Source organism: Amphiprion ocellaris, chromosome 6 (genome assembly GCF_022539595.1).
Source record: "Amphiprion ocellaris isolate individual 3 ecotype Okinawa chromosome 6, ASM2253959v1, whole genome shotgun sequence".
Taxonomy (NCBI): Eukaryota; Metazoa; Chordata; class Actinopteri; family Pomacentridae; genus Amphiprion; species Amphiprion ocellaris.
Genome location: NC_072771.1, coordinates 4,350,392 through 4,372,475, shown reverse-complemented (window position 1 = coordinate 4,372,475; position 22,084 = coordinate 4,350,392). Strand labels below are relative to the sequence as shown.

General features: G+C 38.2%; 1 protein-coding gene across 3 annotated transcripts in view; it reads right to left on the bottom strand.

Moving 5' to 3' along the window:
* Positions 1–15,802, bottom strand: part of cfap299 (cilia and flagella associated protein 299) — a 131,516-nt gene extending 115,714 nt beyond the window's left edge. For all 3 annotated transcript variants that reach the window (XM_023266035.3, XM_023266037.3, XM_023266036.3), the window contains exons 1-2: positions 15,671–15,802; positions 12,871–13,013 (exon numbers count right to left, since the gene is read on the bottom strand). In XM_023266035.3, the coding sequence (XP_023121803.1) occupies positions 12,871–13,013; positions 15,671–15,781 (254 nt within the window). In that variant the 5' untranslated portion in view covers positions 15,782–15,802. The remainder of the gene's footprint in view (positions 1–12,870; positions 13,014–15,670) is intronic.
* Positions 15,803–22,084: the final 6,282 nt, after the last annotated feature.

The following is a 22,084-nucleotide window of genomic DNA, read 5'->3' as shown; positions in this document are numbered from 1 at the left end:
GATGAAAAATGCAGATAAAAACGAAATTAACATTTTTGTTAAGTTCACATGTATGTCTACTCAATGATTCAGTCGTCAACCAAAATTTATTTGAATTGAAAAACTTTGCATATTGTTTCAAATATTGCTATTTGATAAAAAAAATCCTGTAATTAATTATTTTTTTAAATTGCTTCCCACCACTACTCTAAATACAGATCATGAACGGTCACAATTAGTTGTATTGGAGCAGATGGCTTGTTGGGAAATCTTTCTTTTTTTCTTCGTAGCAAGGGGATAAAATTCAAGTTTGGCTGAGATTGCAATTATACTTAGCTTTACCATGTAATATGTACATGGACATCTTATGTCTAAGAAAAAAATGCATATTAATGGAAGCTATAAATGCACATACGCCACCATTCAAAGGTTTGGGGTCACCCAGACAATTTCATGTTTTCCATGAAAACTCACACTTTTATCCATGTGCTAACATAACTGCACAAGGGTTTTCTAATCATCAATTAGCCTTTCAACACCATTAGCTAACACAATGTAGCATTAGAACACAGGAGTGATGGTTGCTGGAAATGTTCCTCTGTATCCCTATGGAGATATTCCATTAAAAATCAGCTGTTTCCAGCTAGAATAGTCATTTACCACATTAACAATGTCTAGACTGGATTTATCATTCATTTAATGCTATCTTCATTGAAAAAAAACTGCTTTTCTTTCAAAAATAAGGACATTTCTAAGTGACCCCAAACTTTTGAACGGTAGTGTCTATGAATTAAAGTTGCTCTATATTAGTTAAAATTGATATTATTGGTTAAAGTTGCTCCAACTGATTTAAAGTTGCTCTATATTAGCTAAAGTTGATATATTAGTTACAGTGCTATTAGAGCCACCAGACCACGACTAAACAAAATGTTATTGTGACTGAAATGTGATTGAAAGCTGCAGAAAAATGCTAACAAGAGCTTGAGTTAGCATAATTTTGTCAAAATATGTCGCTATATATCTTCTGGTGTGCTAAAGGTTGCGAGGACAGATGTTTCATTAATGTGAAATATGGGAGGACGCCTACAACATCCAGGTGAAACGACAGCTTCTTATTTATTATCTGTTGCACCAGCTGGTTACAAACCGGCGTACATTTCCATCCGAGTTCTGCATGGTGGGCTGTCGTGGCGAGCTTAAGCCTGGCAGGATGTGTGGCTCTGGACAACGCTTGCAAGGAGGGAGAGCTCCAAATTTACACACCCGTCCAAAATCACAAAGTGCAAGGAAGGCAATTGGCTTGACAGCACATGTAATAGAGACTGCAAAACCTCGTCGCCCAAGGGCCCTCGCCAGAGTAGCAGTCGCAGAGAGTGGCGGGGGTTTGGCTCGCTAAAAATGAGCCTGGGATCAGCTTTGTGAGGCTTCTCATGTCAGTCACATCCACAATCTTATTTCTGCTAAGCATCTGGAGGCTGGATCCGCAGTGAAAATGTATTCGCTGTGCGTGTTCATGGCGCTGGTTTTACTTGGCACCGCCGGTGATAGCTCACTTTTAATATAGAGTAGAGAGTTAGGGAGCGGAGAATTCTTGAGGCGGACTGTAAAAACGGAGCAGCACAATGGACAATGAGCGTGGCTGTGGTTTGGACTGCGGGGAGATCGCGGGGAGCCTGATGGAAACCTCGCCGGGCTGCCGTGAGCACGCGAGGTCAGGACATATGCTGACATGGACTTCTGGGCCGGAGCCAGAGCCGAGAGGAAACGGAGGCCTCACGTCTGCTCAGCAGTGCTCCCCTGCTCCTCTTGTTTGTCTCTCGCTTCATATCAAATGTTTCTCCACGCAAAACAACCGAGATCTCCAGTATGGATGTGTTCCATTTGCACCGGACTGACTTCCAACATCTGGCAAGAGGTCGGGAAGGTGGGAGGATTCATTAAAAGAACAAGATGTATTCTGCTGAAATCAAGCACTTGGACGAGACTCAGCTTAACAAATTCAGGTGGAAACCGAATCCAGAACGGAAACCAGCTATCAGAACCCAGCACTCGTGAAACCATTTGTTGACTCTGACCGGCCGCTCAGCTCCCCCGCTAACCAAACAACCGCACAAGTGACTAAGCATCCCATTCATCCAAGTTTCCTTTTTCAATCACGTATTGAATTTCACTTATGTCCGATGAGAGCAGCGGGTCTTTTGTTTGGTCTTTTTGTGATCCTCCTCCACCTCGCTGCCTTTCACGGCCAAGCTGTCAGGAGGAGCATGTTGTCCTTAAAAAAAAAAAAAAAAAAAAAAAAGACGGGGCAACATCTGATTAGCATTCACCGCACTATCTCCACTCCCTTGGTATTTTATTACCACAGGTGCAGGGGCATTCATTGATCAGATGCACGCTATAGGCGAGGTTAGCTCCTTAATTGAAAACAGCTCTATTTATACACCTGCAGGCACTAAAGGTCTCCAAGAGAGCACAGGGAGGTTGAAAAGAAGAGAAAGGAAGGAGGAAGGAGGGGGGAGAAAACACAGAGCAGTGACAGAGCTGTGAAAAAAGACATGCCTTGGGAGACATAGGTTAAGGCCCACAGAGAAGGCGAAAGGCATTCCCTAAACAGCATGGCTACCCGGTGCCACGGGAGGATTAGCATGCAGGTGCAAAACTCTTTACCCGAGAACACATGTTGGACACAAAAGAGGCACAAATAAATGCAAATCTAAACTAAACTTTCACTCTGAATCCGTGTATGGTTTTGACTCTTTGGTTTTTCCATTTCAAAATAAAATCAAAAAAAAATAATTGTTTTTTCTGTTTGTGTTGAAAAATTAAATTTGAAAAAGGAAAAGTAGAGGAAAAAAACGCGGGATTTTTTATTTATTTATTTATTTATTTATTTATTTATTTATTTATTTATTTATTTTTACCGATTTTAAGGTTTAAACAAAAAAAGCCTTTTCCCTTCGGCACCATTTGGAAGCTACCGGCAGAACCGGAAATCAAAGTCAGAACTCGTGGCGACTTGATTTCACTTCTGTCCCAAACTCCGCACCACATGCTGTGAAAACAGCAAAGACATGGATTTGTTTGTCTTATTTGGAGGGAGTTGATGCATCACACTGAGAGCTCATGATCTCAGTGTGAACAAAATTGCTTTAATATTCCAAGTAAGTATTTTTAAGAATTAAAATGTGAAGAGCTCTGGCGATTCCAACCCGTTTCAGTTAACTGACAATCAGGTTAACTGTCGATATTTGCCGTCTCCAGATGTTTCATCGCAGATTCGTCCTGACCAGACCTGGCTGTGTGTGAAGTAAAGATACTAGATAAAGAAGACCTTGCTGATAAACGTCAGCATTACTACTTCATAAAGTCTATATCCATGTAAATATCACCTACAGACAGTAAAAAGAAATGTGCTGGTCGAAATAAGAAACACGTATTTTTATGAACGGTGAGAGGAAACGATGGAATCCAGCAATAAAATAAGAGACCACAGTCTGACTCATCATATCCCCGATCAGTCTCATAAACATCCACCTTCATCCACATAGATCTTTGTCATCCTGTCAGATGTTTAACACCTGGTGATTGTTCAGGAAACATGTCCAGGTTAACTGGGGATCATCACAACTTAACACAGGCTGCCTGGTTAACAACGAGCCAGAAAACTAATTATTGTCTCAACAAGAAAACCCACAACATAGAAGCTCGTCCACTGCTGTGTGTTAGTCTGAGTTCAGTGGAACAGATCCAGAGCAGAACTTCAGGTTTAACTGGGGTTGTTCACAGAAACACTCAGAGCCTCAGCAGCCTCCCATCAGAACAACACGCAGTGGAACATTAGCTGGATCTGATAAAATACATCAGAACAACATGCAGCAGAACATCAGCTGGATCTGATAAAATACATCAGAACACGCAGCAGAACATCAGCTGGATCTGATAAAATACATCAGAACACGCAGCAGAACATCAGCTGGATCTGATAAAATACATCAGAACACGCAGCAGAACATCAGCTGGATCTGATAAAATACATCAGAACACGCAGCAGAACATCAGCTGGATCTGATAAAATACATCAGAACACGCAGCAGAACATCAGCTGGATCTGATAAAATACATCAGAACACGCAGCAGAACATCAGCTGGATCTGATAAAATACATCATAACAACATGCAGCAGAACATCAGCTGGATCTGATAAAATACATCAGAACAACACGCAGCAGAACATCAGCTTGATTTGATAAAATACATCAGAAAAAACTGAGATCACGTTGTTAAAACTAGTCACTCAGAAAACAATAAAAACACGTTCAGTCATCCACATCCGAACCGTCATTTCAGACCACGCCAACTGCTGACAATATTTTAAAAAATAGAAGTATGACAATGAGTGAGACTGTGGTCTCTAATTTCACTGCAGGATTACATCGTTTCCATCTTATTTCACACACAGCCAGGTCTGGACGAATCTGTGGACGAAACATCTGGAGACGGAAACTACTGACTTTCTACCTGGAACAGCGGCACCAATAGATGACCAGTATCCCGTCATCAACTTTCGTCCACATGTCGGACCTGTTTGTAAAACACACAGAAGCGAAACGTAACATTCTACATGGCACTGAAAATAACATATCTGGTTAACAGAACAAATTACAGCTCTCTCCAAATCAGCATCAGACACATGATTGCGTCCTCTTAAATTGTTCTCCATGCAGAACCTCATTATAGAGCAATGTGGAGCTCCATGGCAACGCAAAGTGTTGCTGATTTATGCAAGGGTTTTGCCACTCTCAAAGAGCTTGCAAATGAAATTGGAAAGGGGCTCGAAGACAGCCATTCTTGATATGTGTTTGCGGTCCAGACCAGCTCAAAACTGTTCTTCCTCGGCGACTTCCGGTGTTACAACAAATTAAAAACAACAGCCATATTTTGTATTTCGGGTTTAAAAAGCTAGAGCAAAAATCCAACACTGTGCTTTTTTCATTAGTTAAATAATACATTTCTGCATTTAGGTTTTAAAAATTAAAAAACACACAAAAAAAATAACGTGGTTTATTGTTTTTGTTAGATTTTATTTTGAAACAAAAACCAAGGAGCGAACCATACACGGATTCCTCTTTTAGCTGATGGATTTTTCTTCTTCGTGAGCTGAAAAACAGCCACATTTAGTTTGTTTACCGCGTTGCCGCCAGCTTTTGTGGCCCGGCTCATTTTTCAGACGTGGTACTGATTGTGCTCGGCCACGTTGCAGGTGGTACTTTGCATCCTGAGGCCCGTGTTTTCACAATGCGACCATAACAGGAGGTCAGGGGGTCAGCGTGGTGGAAGTCCAATCAGAAAACCACAGAGGAAAGAGCAATCTGCATTTCAACAGAGCTCAAAACCTGCCGCTTCTGATGGAAAAAGTCTGTAAATGCTGCGCTGTTTTTTTTTGTTGTTTTTTTTCCCCCTTGCCTTGTCAAAGTCTTTTGCAAGATGTCAAATATCCAAGTGTGGGAAAGCAGTGAAAGCTGTTAATTAGTTCAAAAGGGACACATGAAGAAAAAAAAATATGTTGGCTTATAGTTGCCTAGAGGTTTGTTGGCAGCGGAGCAATAATCCAAACAGCAGGTGAAATGTACCAAAATACTTCACTCACACTTCACTCTCAGGTCACATAATTACAGACCAAAGTGTGAGAAAACCTCAAAGATGGCAGACGTATCCGATGATTACTTAAGGATTAAGTTTAATCTAAAGAATGAACATTAATTTGCTGTAAGGTTTCACTTACTTAGCGCGGGATCACATCCAATGTAAAGTTTTTTCTTTTTGCAATAACACAACGCTGCTGTTAATTACCTTGGAGGGGATTAAAAAAAACACTTGCCGCAGCTCGACCAGCTCAGAATAACAGACTGGAAAAGTTATGGGTGATGTCTTTCCCAGAAACGGCCAATTATTAACGCAGCTTTTGTTTTATCTGTCTACTGGAGAGCGCTGATGAAAAGCAAGGTAATTGATATTGGCAACAAGCACATAAAATTAGAGCCAGGAATGGATATTTTGGGACTAATATTTTGAGTACTGCAAAAACAAAAAACATTCAAATGGCCCTGGCAGATGGGAAACAGGTAGAGTTTTAAACCTGGCACTAAACAGCTCCTCTGATTGTTTCTCGACACGGATCCTGTCAGATTCAATACAAGAGAGGCTATAAAAGCGAAACAACTCTGCTCACTTATGGTGCTAACAATCATTAGGCACATGCATCTGGTAAAGACAATGTTTGGTTTTGTACTGCTAGATGTTAAAGGAATACTCCGCTGAAAACATATCTACAGAAGAGGAAATATTCACTGGAAAGTAGCTCTCAGAGTAGAGCAGCACAGTTTTCATTCATGCCTTACTGTACAGCAAAATAACTTCTGGTTTTAAGGTTTTTCTTGGCTCAGAATGGGTATTTGGTGACTACACACATCAGTAAATATGATTTTTCTTTACCTTATTTGACAGAAATCTATCCTCATTCCTGTTACCTTAAATAATCTGATAAACCAAATATTTATTGTGCTTGAGTAGGAAACCACAGTTATCAAAACTTGTTGATTTGTTGTTGATTTTCCTTTGGCACTTGCTAAAACTTATTGGTATCACTATGAACCTAAGCTCAATTCTTTCTTTACTTGCTGCAAATTTTAAAGATTCTTAATAAAAGTAGCATTGTATATTAGTAACCGATTCATTTGTCCTGCAAACTTAGTACAATGGATATTTGTTATGTGATGATATTGCTATTTTAGGCCAAAAATACATGATTCATGTGACGAACGTGGCCACTAGGATGTAAAAATACATTTTTCTCAGATTCTGACTTGATTTAAAACATGAGCTCTAGTGCCCGTTTAATGAAGAACTTTACCTGGACTCAAACACTGAAACAGTCGCTTAAATGACCTAATAACTTATTTAGCTAAATGAAACTCACATTAAATAATAAATGACTTGGATTAGATCGGGGACAAAAACGTCATCAGGACATTTGTAGCTAAAACTTCTTTGGCGGTTCCTAAAACCACCAAATTCTTGTTTGCAAGAAAAAAAACTGTCTAATATAAAACAGTAAAATGAGAAGTATTCCTAAATAAAGTAGTATTTTTCTTAAGACGTTTTAAAGGATAACGTCTAAATTTATGCTTCTTTCTGGGTTTTTTTTTTTTAAGGGATAATGTTTAAAGTCATGCTGTTTTTTCATTATTTTACAGTTTCGGCCTTTTATTTATTTATTTTTTTTTTTTAAGGAATGACGTCTAAATTCATGCTTTTTTCCCCCCCATTATTTTGCAGTTCTGGCCTGTTTTTTAAGGGATTACATCTAAATTCATGCTTTTTGCCTGTTATTTTACAATTTTGCCTGTTTTTTTAAATGGATAACATCTCGATTCATGCTTTTTTCTATTATTCTACAGTTTTGTCCTGTTTTTAAAGGTTAACGTCTAAATCCATGCTTTTTTCCCATTATTTTGCAGTTTTGGCCTGTTCTTTTAAAGGAATGACCTCTAAATTCATGCTTTTTTTCTGTTATTTTACAGTTTTGGAATGTTTTTTAAGGGTTAACATCTATATTAATGTTTTTTCCCATCATTTTGCAGTTTTGGCCAGTTTTTTTGAGGGATAACATCTAAATCATGCTTTTTTTGTTATTTTACAGTTTTGCCTGTTTTTTTGAAGGATAACATCTAAATATATGCTTTTTCTGTTGTTTTTTAGGGATAATGTCTAAATTCATGCTTTTTCCTATTATTTTACAGATTTGGCCTGTTTTTGCAATATCTAAACTCATGCCTTTTTCTATTATTTTTGTGATTTTGACTTGTTTTTTTAAAAGAGTTAACATGTAAATTCATGCATTTTTTCTGTTATTTTACACATATAATAGTATTGTATATTGATACTATTATATAAAATAGTACTTTTTTTACTAGTATATAGTGACTAAATAAACTACGTCACACATCAGACCAGACATGTAAGGCTAGCTGGTAGTATTTCAGTGCTATACACACATTTCTGTAACAAAAAATTACAATAAAGGTGCCATATCTTTGAAATACTTCCTGCACAGCACAGTCCAACATACTACTTCCAAGTTCCCTTCAAAGCTCTATTGAACAAAGCAAATTTAGCAGTTTTTGGAGAAGAGAACATAAAATCAGCAGCTGAGATGCAGATTATGCTGCATGGCTGGTTTGGGAAGATTTTATGGACACTACGATGGTGTTTATTTGCTTTTGTGACTTTATTCTAAGTGTCGTGACCTACAGCTGGAGTCCTAAAAGACTTTAAAAATCAGCCTGAAGTATCGAGTTCTGTATTCCAAACACTGTCTTGCCCGACAAACAGGATCGCATCCTTTGAAACGGGCCACATTGATGTAGATCTTGGAAACGGAACAGACTACTGTGTATATAACATCCCAATGTTCCCGTACAACATTTCCCTGGATCCTGTTGGGACAAGATGAAAGGCTTTGTGGCCTAATATCACTGTAACCGCAGGTGTGGAGTCTCCCATTTCACCAGTGTCACTGATGTTCACAGACGCTTGGAGGAGGAGGGGGAACAACAGCGAGACATCTGCACGTTTGGATAAGCATCTGAAGGTTCAATCAAATTCAACACCTAGCAGGTAAATGTTTGGATACTGCAAAACCATGTGTGTGTGTCTGTGTGTGTGCGGTGAATGGTCTTATTTGTCTGCTCTGGCTTGTCATCAAAAGAAGATACCACAAACCACACGGCTTTATCAGGGGCGAGAACAATATCTGTGTGATCATTTTCCTGAGGAGGGGCAGTTTGCAGAGGACTCCAGTTTTTAGTTCTGTCATTCAGCTTGTTTACGTTAACGTTTTTTCATCCGAATTTAAACAGATGGGTAGGCTTTGTTCAGATAAAAAGTCTTGTTCATGCAGGACATGCACTTGATGAACTGCTCCCATCTATCGCATCTTTGTAAAAATCATAAAGAGTAATATAAGCTGCTCAAACCGCCACTGCACCGGATACAACTATAAAAAAATCCTAATTTTATGACCTGTCACACTTTGATTAACGGTGCTGGACTTCAGCCAAAAATGCATTTCATATTTTCCACAGGATTGCTCTATCTGGAAGCCAGAAAGCCTGTCTCAAGATCACAGGAAGAAAGGGAAAGATATTGTATATAATAAAAATCTTAGCTGACAATTTGATTTACCAATGCTTATTGAGCGAGTTCATTGTGTTGCAAAGAGTCACAAGGGTCCTGATGGTCAGCCATAAGCTACTGAGGGACTAAAACAGGTGTCCAGTCTCACATTTAGTCACTCTCCAGACATTAATTAAACCCCTAAAACTCATCTTTGTCTATCAAAATTACATATTTACATGTTTAAGCCATGAAAACGATCCCTTCCTGATTTAAAGTGGCCTAAAAACCTACACTGTCACCTCATCTACAGTGTGCAGAGCCAAGTAGTTCCAGTCTCTATCTTCATGTGCATGTTTGTTGCAGCTCGAGCACACCAGCTCACCTACAACTCTGCTCAAACACTGTAAAACCAGTCATAACTGCACCCTAACAAGTTGTAATATTGGAGTAATTCAGACAAACATCCCCAAACTGGAAATCTGAAGAGGAAGAATGAAACTAAAGGTTCAATCCTGCAAGTTTACAGGACTGTCTGAAGCATAAAAAGCCTGAATCTGTGTTTTTGAGACTGTGATAGCTTTATCGGCTAAGCTAATGTGCAACTATGGGTAGACGTGGGCTTATTGTACCACAGACTTTATATAAAAGATGGATATAGCCGCCAAGACGTCACCCCTTGGTCTGTAAACTTATTTTGAAGCCTCGACTTTGCTACTTCCTGGTTGCCCCCAAACATTGCGCACTTTGAGGGGCTATTTCTACTCAAACATAGAATTATTGTCAGATGGACTGCCATAATTCTAATAAAGAGGAGGGAATTTCCCAAAAAAAGACATAATAACTTGAGAAAAAATATTGACTTGGGTTTTCATTATGATTTTTGAATGGGAGTCCATTGGAGGCAGTGTTTTGGAGCCAGTGCCTAGTGGTGCTCAGTGGTATTGCACGTTAAAGCACTTCCACATTGACTTCGCTTTTCAGAGCTGGTCACTACATCCATCGTTTTTGTACAGTTTACAAGCCTATCTAAACATGTATTGTGCCCAACTAATCAAAAATTCTGATTCTATTGGGGTTTTTTTGGTAAGTAAATGGAAAAACACCAATATGCTGCCATTTCTAACTTGTGATTGTATGGGAGGGCCATTTCCAGAAGTCGCTCCCTGCATTAAAACCGAGTAAAAGTGCGAACATGGTACCACAGCTTGTGAAAAAGCACAAACTAAGACAGATAATCTGCTCTAAGATGTGTGAACAGGAACAAATTAGTGTTTTACAATACATAGAATTGAGGAAATGATCCGATTTAGATTTATAATATAGCTTTTCCAGTTAAATTTGTATCAGATTTTAATGTTTTGATGGCATATAAAACATGAGACACCATCAAAATTGTCAAACAAGGAAGATTGCATGAATTTGTAAAAGTACGAACACAACAGGTTTAACACTGGGTCAGATGTGCTGCAAAATGCAAGCAGTGTGGCTAATAAATGACAATACTGGGTTCAAGTCAGTCCAACCACAACATAAATGCTTAAATCTCACTTTATACATGGAGCAATATGCAATCATAAACAACACCTAAATGTTTCAAATTAAATTGGATTGCAGGATTAGTGTCATTATTTAACAACCACACCTCATATATCCTAAATTGCAGCCTCTGAGACTTGCTAATAGCATTATTTCCAATTGCAATTGTGGAATCATACAAAAACACCGCTCTAAAAGGAGTAGATTCCAGCATCTGACCTGGAAAAGGCACCGTGTGGTCACTAATCTCTAACCACCGGCCACCTACCGCCCACGTTGCCCACCTATTATTTCTATCAGCCTACCAGATTACAGCAGGCTAAAATCTGCCCTCTTTATCGACACACCAGCTCCACCGCTTTGAAAAACACACTCAGAACTATTTTCGGCCTGTTACTGCCCAGTGTAAGTACTATTAACCGCAGCCTTTTATTCACCAGCAGTTGTAATCAGACTTCACTGGGCAGGGCCCTAGACAGAGGAGGTTTAGGATCAGCTGCAGCAGCACAACTGAAGCTGCCAGCCGGTGTTTTTGCTCAACAACGGTTCAACCAGGGATCAAAGTCCAGCAGATGGAGACTGGGTTTTCTTTCTCATTGCATGCCCTCGCAACAGGAAATGCGTTGTACTTCGACAAAAACACAGCAACAGCACAAATACTAAACACTGACCGATACGTTTCTGTTCTTAATCAAGATATTTGGAACCAAAAAACATTAAATGTGGTGTTTTAACAGCATGTGATAGCAGAAAATCTGTCATTCATAACTAGACTTCCTCATTAATAAGGTTGACTACAACTGAATATGTAAAATAGAAATAGGAGTGATTAAATTATCTCCTCTGTCTATGTGGGATCGACTGAGATTCATCAGTTTGTCTCCTGCTGTTGTTTGCTTAATATTTCACTGTACTACTACTTTTATTGTCCAGTAAGGTCCAGATGTTAAAGCTTTATTCATTATTGTTTTCCAGACTCAAGTTAATCTGTGGCTGCATTCTAACTTAGCTGCTAGTTGTTAGCATCAGACCTGAAGTGTTTCATTCATCAATAATAAGTCAATTAAAATACAAATATTGGAAAACTGCCAATGTTTTATCACTTTTATTGTCCACTAAGGTCCAGGTGTTAAATTAATTATTGCTTTCCAGAGTCTATTTCAAGGTAATCTGTGGCTGCTGTCTAACTTTGACGCTAGCCGTTAGCATAGCATTAGCCACTGTGAGCAAAGCTGAAGTAGTACATTTAATTTATCAATAATCGGTCAATAGAAATACTGATTATTGGACAAATGCCAATGTTCTGTCACTTTTACTGTCCAGTGAGATCCATATCTCAGATTAATTATTGTTTTCCAGATTCTGTTTCAGGTTAATCTGTGGCTGCCTTCTAATTTAGTTGCTAGCCGTTAGCATAGCATTAGCCACTGTGAGCAAAGCTGAAGTAGCACATTTAATTCATCAATAATCGGCCAATAAAAATACAGATAATTGGACAAATGCCAATGTTATATCATTTTTATTGAACACTAAGGTTCAAATTTTAAAGCATTATTAATTATTGTTTTCCAGTCTTTGTTTCAGGTTAATCGATGGCTGCTTTCTAACTTAGCTGCTAGCCGTCAGCATAGCCGTAGCCACTGTGAGCTAACCTGAAGAAGCACATTTGATTCATAATAACTGGAAAAATGCCAGTGTTCTATCCCTTTTATTGCCCAGTGAGGTCCATATCTTAGATTAATTATTATTTTAGATTAATTAGCCGTTAGCCACTATGACAGAAGCTAATTTCCTGGTTTGCGTTTCTTATTCAGTTTTTGCTGCTTGAGAGTGACGACAAACAGAGGTAGAAGGCTGCATCAGACCTGAAGTGTTTCATTTATCAGAAATCGGTCAATAAAAGTAGCGGTAATTGGAAAAATGCCAGATATCGGCCATGATTATCAACTAGGCTAATAATCGTTCTACCTCTAACAAGTGCAGAAGCTGACAAACACGGAGCTCCCAGCAAAAAACTGAGATCCGATACGCCCCTCTTGATCTTAAAACCTTCTCACTAAATTAATTTTCAGAATATATCAGAAACTCTTGCTATATTTTAGTGTTTCGGTGGCGTGCATTTTGCCTCCCTGGTTAGTCATGCAGCAGCGTGGTGGGTTTGGTGAGGAGCTAACTCACGCTGGCCGGCCCCTGTTGTGGAAAGCGTTGCTCTTTGCAGCCTCTGCAGCCTGTGCAGCTGCTTTCCTCTCCACAAATTCCTCCCTGCTCAGGACCGTGCCCTTGTGGCCGTGCTCCACCAGCTTACGGGCCAACTCCCTGCTCTGCGAGAGACAAGGAAAGGAGAGGAGTCAGCCGAGGAGAAGGGAGAAGCTGGAGATCCTCAGATGTTCAGCTCTGGAGTCATCAGCTGTCACCACTCGGCCCGTCAGCTCGGCGATCACCGCAGAGCACTGACGGGAGAAATTTGAAATGTTGTCAGCCAGTAATGATTTAGGACTTACTCTGGTTGTGTAGATTAAAGATGTTATTTCACTGCCCTGCCCAAAAAGTGCGGAAGTGATGACCTGCTCTGCTTCGGTTTTATGGGTTTAGTGTGATTTCATGCCTATTCGCAGATCCATTCATGTGCTAAGTGTGTCTGCAGGGATTGTTAGCTACATTATTCCAATCACTGTTTGCAGACCGGCCGTCATTAAAGCCAGGCCATAAAGGCTTCATCTAAAAACCAAATCTTGCTGTCAAATCCCGCGGCTTGTTAGATTAAAGCTCCTGCCACATGTCCTCTTACCCCAAATCCCAGCAGCCGGGCCTGCGTCCGCACCCGAGAGGAAAAGTTATATTTTCCTTCAACTTTGATGTGGCTCACCAGAAATGAGTCTCAGACATTTGCCGGTCCTAAAATTGGCCTGAAAATCATTGTCTTCATTTTCAAGGCTCATTGAATGAGTCTATTTGAATGTGCTGCCTCTTCCTGGACTAATACTGCAGTCACGCCAAGCTCCCGGTGACCCTTTAAACTGCTTCACTTTTCTTCTGATAGTTGTGACAAGAGCTAAATAACATAATCTGTGAGAAATAAGTTTATAATTAGCTGATTTATCGGAACTCAAGGCCTTATCAGCTCGACTGTGCAGGTTAGAGGACCTGGATTGATTGCGTTCTGTCACAACACGAGGGCGACTGGGTCTGATTGTGATTGACTGCAGCTGATTATCAGTTCAGATACAACTTGTTCTCCTCTCTGTGTGGACACAGGTGTGCAAACAGTGGCCACTACAGCGGCTTCATATATCATTAGCAAGTGTGCCATCTGCTGGACACAAGCAGGAAAGTCAAAGACCTGAAGAAAGTCTTCAAACTAAGTATAAAAGTGACTCAGATAGTTCGTGTTGACATAAAAATGCATAATGTATTCCAAACTAATACCCTGACATTTCCTCCGAACAGTTGCCTTACTTTTAGATGGATATAGATACATTTAAGCTCAAAAATATTAATATATTTGAATTTTTACTTGACCAATAGGGTTTTTTTTCGCCTAAAAATGACATAAAGTCACAAAAGTCATTTAAGTTTTTCATGTTTTCTGGAAATTTTTACCAAAAAAAAGACATTAAAAAATTATTTATACCCCTTTTTAGTCATCAGTGTCAAAGTCTTTATTTCCAACCACGTCAATAAAACAGTTCGAATAACTGTTAAGAGTCTTTCTGCATGTCTCCACTAGGATTTTGTTCCCCTTTTGGGTCAATCTCCAGGTCCAAAAGGTTTAAAACTTCCTTTGGCATCACTCTGGTCGTTAGTTCCTCCACACATTGTCAATGGGATTCAGGTTTGAACTCCAAAATGTTTGGATTGGTTTCTGGTAACCATTTCAGCTGTGTGTTTCACAACATTGTCTTGTTAGAAATAAAATAAGTCAAAAACACTTGGAATTTATTGTTCTCAAACACAGCATCTTACCGTTTTTGTCAGTTGTTTGCCAAATAAAAGTTTACTTTAAGTCAAAATTTGACATGTGTAAGAGTAATTTTGGCCTTAACTGTAGATAACAGACTAGGACTAGACTTTGATCAACAGGACAATCACTTACACCAACACAGTCGATGTGTTTTGGTCTTTAGCCAAACATGATTTTGACCCATGATGAGAATAAAAGAACATTTTTGTTGTCCTTACTGCTCTTAAACCTTATGACTGTGTGTTAACTGATATAAATATTTAGTTAGGCTCTTTATCTTATTAAATAAAGTGATTAGATGGTGGTATCTGCTTTGTTTAAACCCCATTTTGTCAAACCTGTGTGTGACTACCACCTAGCGTCCACATAAAGACACTACACCAACACAATTTCTTCCACATGGCAAAACCTAAAATTTGCTTTAATGAAAATAAGTTAATGCATGCTAATGAAAACACTAAACAAGAACAGTAAAAGTCAACTCACTTGTGTAATTAAAATAACTATATTTAGGTAAAGTAGTTGATAAAAACGTCGTAGACCATAGGCCAAACTCCATTCAATATATTGCCAAGTGTGTTTAATTGCTCTCTGGCATGAGAGGCAGGCCTCGTAAAACACAAATGAAACAATTTTAACATTGTTAATGATACAGTCTTCAATTCGGCACATTCTAAGTTTAGAAAAGGCGAATAATTGTTTAAAAAGCGGGGAAAATCTGTGAGGGACGTTAGGTAGCTGCTACAACTATCTTCACAGCAACATGCCTGGAAAAAGTGATGCTTTACTGGTAAAGAGATCGTATTGGATCGTTTCATGCAGGCCGAATTTAAGAAGAGGTGTTGGTGATTATTAAAAGTTTAAAGTTTTGTTTCAATAAAGTTCATTATTGTACATGCACAAAGATAACCTTAAAGTTGTCGCTGAGTCAATGCGGTTCTGACTTAGTGTACAACAGAACAGGGTTACGTGGGTAAACGCAGTTAAAAGTGAATAGTTTCTACCAAAGTGACTCACTTTTAGGTAAAATAGATCCATTGAAGTGACTTTGGAGTCCAGATAATCCTCGTAGACTTTAAACTTTGACAGAGAATCGTGGAAACGACCGACTGCCCCGCTGTACTCCATCTCTACCGCTGTCTGTGTGGTGCAGCGTTACCATGGCAACCGGCCTACCTATGCTTTATACGGTGGGTAACCCGTGACAGGAAGTAGAGGTAAACGCGATAAAAAACAAACAAAATGCAAATATTATGTCCAAAATAATTAATTGCTCACTATAAACTGTGTAATATAGATTAAAAATAATAACAATAAAGAACAATAATATTAATTTGCAATGATAAGTCGTGTGCAGCCGACCGTTAGTGTACAGCCATACAATCTACGTGTACAGCCGACAGTTGCTGACTAAAATACATGTACCATCATTCATTGCGCGGCAGGAAAAAAATGGCGGAAGGAAACTGGCGAGGGAAACTGACACCACCTGGCCTACAAACGTAAGTACTTTCCCACTTAACTTTCGATGTAAGAAATAGTTGTATTGTCTTTTTTTGTTATGAAATAAACTGTGAATTTAATGTGAATACACTTAGCTACTTCAGTCCCAGCAGGCTAACGTTGCTAACCTTTTTTCTGTGCAGTAGATTGGCAGAGAAAGTTCTCCAAGTTTCTTAAAGACACAAGTGGGGGAATTATGGCCTCTAGGGACCTGTAACCATGTGGTAAAATGCATTTGCCTGAGGAAAAGAGGAAGCCACTTTATCTGCTTTTGCGACTGGATGGAAGTGAGTAACATCAGATTCCTGTTTGAATTGTCTTATTTTTAAGTGTATTCATAAGAAAGGTAGAACTGCATTGACGTCCATTGCCATTGTTAATGATAGTAATATATCTTGTTAGTGTCTTTCTATGTACGTGCTGTCTACTATTACATCTCTGTGAATGTCTTAATGAAGGGGAAATTTGTCAGGAACTGTGTTGAAAGTGTAATTTACAATGAAATCCCACCTTTAAGGTATATATCAGTCTGACACAATTACCTGCAGACCACAGGGTGATTGTTGTTACTCATAGTAATCTTTATTGAGAGAAGACTTTCCAAAAATCCACAAGGCGGCAACATAAACTAGACGAGTGATCAGATTTTAAACAGAAGAAAACGCAATTTGGTGGATAAAAAGCCCAATACAATGCTCGAAAAGCTAAAATATTTTTAAAGACCAATTAAAACATAGTGAAACTCAGCAATAAAAAGTTTAAGAAGGGACCTGAAAGCAGTTACTGACTTAGCCGACCTGATTTCTTTGGGTAGATCCTTCCATGGCCTTAGGGCCACAACTGCGAAGTCTTTGTCCCCTTTAGTTTTAGGTCACACATATGGTACTAAAAAGTAAAAAAATATATAGCTGGGAAAGAGACCAAAATCATTAAAATCTTGCAAGATGATCATGTATCTTCGTTTTGGAGAAAAGCCTGGCAGCTCTACAGTCTGGAGTTCATCAATAGAGTTTTGGTTCAGGCAGGTAAAAAGGGTGTTGTGGTGGTCCAGGTGTGATGAGATAAAAGCTTGTAAAGTGCTCTCTGTAGATTGTATTTTTGAAATATTTTAAGATGATGAAAAGTTCTTGAAATTTGTTGTGTTGCTGCTCAACATTCTTTGCGACAGACTTGATTTTATCCAACAGAGAAGCAGCTGATTGCACTGACAAGAATCTCAGTTTTATCTGAGTTAAGCCGAAGTACAAAACCTTGCAAGAACAACAGGTTTGTAATAGCCTGTGTGTATTTGTTCATGATGTGGGCTTAGATGTATGAATGAATCAGACGGTTTTATTTCGATAGCTGTGCTTGAAATGAAGCTGATGGACCAAGAAGGCAACATCCTTTTAAATTGCGCTGAATTGAGCTCCAGTGCAAAAACTGTTGTTGCACAAGAACTCTAAATTTCTTCACGGGTTCTTTTGGCTTTTTGTCAAAATCTATACCAGTTCGGGAAGAGTCTCATTCCGTTTGTCGGGTCTTGATTTAAAATCTAACACCCACTGCAGGAGAAAATGTTGTTGAGACTGGAGGTGTGAACTGTAAAGTGCAATAAAAGTGAAAGTCAGCTGTGGCTGCATGTTGGGCTGTTTTCTATTTTATCTGTTTTAGTCTTACTGTATTTTGGTCCCTTTTAAAGCAGATCTGGTTTCTCTAAATTTAGTTTTAAATGTCATGGTTAATCCTCCTATTGTCTTCATTTACGGGCACCAAAAATATTGTTTCCTTGTCTGAAAGAAATCCAAAAATTCAGCAAAAAAATTCCCCAAATTTCTGAAAATTTGCAAAACCTTCAGGAAGAAAACTCCAATAAGTCCTTACAAGTTTCCCTTAAAAGTTTTATTTAGAAAAAAAAATCTCCCAAATTTAGCAAGAAAATTCTTGTAAATATTTTTTAAAAATGACAAAAAATTTTCCAAAAAAATCCTAAAAATATCTATAGTGCTTACATATATATCAGTAAAACTTCTAATATTTTCTTTAAGAACATTCGCATAAAAATCAACCAAAGTCCAGCGAATTTTGCTGGATTTTGGTTGATTTTTTTTTTTTTTGAATGTTCTTAAAGAAACATTTTTTTAACATTTCTTTTTTCCCACCAAATAAATTTCAAAAATTTCCCCAAAATGTTGAAAATGTGGACATCAGAAATTTCACTGTGAATTTTTTTTCCCCACATTTTCAAACTTCAAAACGTCTCAATTTGACCCGCAGGACGACACCAGGGTTAAATCAGTTTTCCACCGGTTTGTTTTTAATCTTGTGTCTGTGCAACGTCATTTTAAATTTGATCTGGGATTACAGTGGCTCCTCCTGAAGAAGGCAAACACAGTAAATCATTGAATTCAACTCGTTTGAATTATTTAACCTCTAAATCACAGATGGAAAAAGTACAACATGTCCCCTGGAATACTGTACGTCTGCACCTGAAAAACCTCTGCACACCTGGAATAATGCATCCATTGCTCTATTTTTGAACTGTTACTACCTCTAAAGACAGAATACAATGTTCCGTGGGAATATTCTCAGGTTGCAGAAATACTGTGACTCTTGGCTCTCATTGTCAATTTCTTTATTATTATTTTGCTTAATTTTATCACCCAGCATCACTTTTAATAGCTCTGCAGTGACGTATGTGCAAAGTGAGGCAATTTATGGCAAATATGCAGGAATCAGACAAAAGAAAGTGGAGACAGATGGCAGGCAGGTTGATGGGCAAAGAGGTAGAGATGTGACGAGGGAACCTGCCGCTCCTTCAAGATCAAGTTCACATAAAAACTGTCACGCAAGCTTCGTCTCATTTCTGAGGTCACCAATGTTTTCTTACCTAGAAATAAAACCCCATTTAATTATTAAATACCGTTATGAATAATAAATGTGAAACTTCTGTTGTTCTTAGTCTGTGTTGAACTGTCTTTGTTACAGTGATTCGTCTTTTCTCTGGTCACACATTATTTGATTTGGTAGCTTTAGATGTTGATAAAAAATATACACTACCGTTCAAAAGTTTAGGGTCACCCAGAAAATTTCATGCTTTCAATTAAAACTCACTTTTATCCATGTGCTAACATAACTGCACAAGGGTTTTCTAATCATCAATGAGCCTTTCAACACCATTAGCTAACACAATGTAGCATTAGAACACAGGAGTGATGGTTGCTGGAAATGTTCCTCTGTACCCCTATGGAGATATTCCATTAAAAATCAGCTGTTTCCAGCTAGAATAATCATTTACCACATTAACAATGTCTACACTGGATTTATCATTCATTTAATGTGATCTTCATTTTTTAAAAAATGCTTTTCTTTCTAAAAATAAGGACATTTCTAATTGATCACACACTTTGAAATGGTAGTGTGTGTATATATATATATATATATATATATATATATATATATATATATATATATATATATAATATATTTTATATATATATATATATATATATATATATATATATATATATATATATATATATATATATATATATATATATATTTACACTAACTTACAATTTTTTATTAGAAATACCACACTAGTACTATTTCGCGGCAGGTTCAGTTCTTGATGTCATGGACCCCACAAAGTCCTCCATGTTGACATAATTTCTGTAGATTTGTCAGCTGCATATCTCATGTTCTACCACATCCCAAAGGTGGATTTCGATGAACTGACCTCTGGAGGCCTCTGAAGTCCATATGACAGAACTTTTACTTCATGATGAGTGAAGTAGATATTTGAAAATGGTAAAATAAGGGCATAAAGGGATGCACATGTTGAGCAGCAATACTCAAACCATGTCTGATTGGTGTTGAACAGCCCAAAGTGTGTCAAGAAACCATTCCCCACCAAGGGTAGCAGCCTGGACTCCTGATAAAAGGACGGTTGGGTCCACAGATTCACGCTGGCACCCAATTCTGAGCCTCAAATGTCTGTTGTTGGTCATCTGCGGTTGTAGTTGATTGAAGCGCTTTCTGATATGCTTTTCTGGTCAGCACAGATCTGAAGAGTCTTAGTTATCACGGCCTGTCCATCAACTCTAACCTTTTTTTGTGTTTTTGGAAATAAATTCAACAGACTGATATCACTGGCTGTTGTGCTAGTAACATGTGAAAGAAGATTATTTGCACAGTTAGACAAAGAGATTTTTCCATTATAACTGTAGCACATTTCGATTATTCTGTAGTTTCTATGGATAGATGTGCACCAAACCAGGGTTTGCACAAGCTAAGAACTGAGATCTGGACATGTTTTTAAGACCTAACCTGACCGATAATGACTAGTAATACCAGATTTTACACCTGAAACCTACCTATCTTTTTAAAATTGTTTTATAACTTTTAGCCAGTCTCTTCCTGATCTCACTGAAACATGTGAAAACTGGTCATTTGCACAGTCAGACACAGAAATTTTTCGATTATAACTATAACACATTTTCATATTCTACAACTTTAAAGGATGGAAGTGCATCAAATTGAGGTTTGCACAGGCTCCAAACCAAAAGCTGAACTTGTTTTTAAGACATAACCTGCCCAACAATGACTAGTGCTGCTAATTTTGACATCTAGAGTTTCACTTTTTACATTGTTTTGTGCATTACTGACTCTTGTCTTTCCCTGATCTCACTGTCTACATGTCACCATTTTCAAAATCCCCGGGAAACAACAACATCCTCAGAGTAGTCGAATTCATCACCCCGGTTATGATTTAACCTACAGGGACAGTGTACAAATTTGTGAAAGAACAAAGTAATTTTAGAATTTTTTTTTTCTCTAAAGGTGAAATCCATAACCAATTTTTGCTTAAATATAACATTGTATGTCATCTGCATAGAGGTGTGTTGTAGGATGTGTAAATGTGGTTGGACTTTTGAATTTTTACCTCCCTCATAATTTTAAATTTAAACTTTAAGCAACTTTTTAATTCAGTGTTTCAGATCACACTTTATTGTGCCCTTTTTCTGCTCTATAATGGCATTAAATTCACTGATAAGCATTGACATGCAAGATGCTCTGAAAAGTGTGGCGTTAATCCACATAAAACCAATCAGATCGGAAAAAAATTCCTAGTAGATCCCCTCAGAATCAGTGTTTTTTATGCTCAAAAGTGCTAGCATCAAAATAACTTTTTTAGATGGTGAATGTATGTGAAATTTGGGGTTTTTTTTCTAAATCAGCCCTTAAAACTTGATGAGTCTTTCCCCTGTACATAGGAAGCTATGTGACTTCATACGTACGAAAAGTGCGATATTTCATCTCACTCCTATGTAGCTCAAGGGCCTGTAACTCTAAAAACATTCACATTATGAAGGTGAAATTCTGCATTGCTTCTTTAAATATACTGAAGTTATTTTTTTTTTTTTTAAATAAACTCATTCTGAGGGGGTTAGGTGGGAGTACCTGATTGATTTTTTTTTTAATGGAATGACCCAAGATAAAAGAAAAAAAACTCCTTTTTAGTTACACAAAATGTTAATGAGGTCAAATGTATAATCATTAGTGCCAGGAGGGGAGGGATTCCAATCATGGCTGTATCTAAAAGAAAAGGGGGAATTTCGGTGAGTAATCAGCGCTCAGGTCTGTTTTAGACTAAAGTCAGAACTGTCATGACCTCAGAGGATTTGGAGAACATCAGCCTGTCAGCACACAAACACCTGTCTTCTATTAGTCCAACACAGATCCTGGTCTGCAGCAGACCTGTGAAGTCTTTGGGATTTCAGGGAGAAATACTGTACTGTGCACACATATTTCAGTACAAATGTCTGATTTTAATCCTCCTGCAATGCAATTTAACATGTGCTGAAAGAAGGTAATGTCTGAAAATTCATCTAACTTTGTACATGTTGCACCAGAGAGCAGCATCTTAGATTTAACATCTTCTTGCCA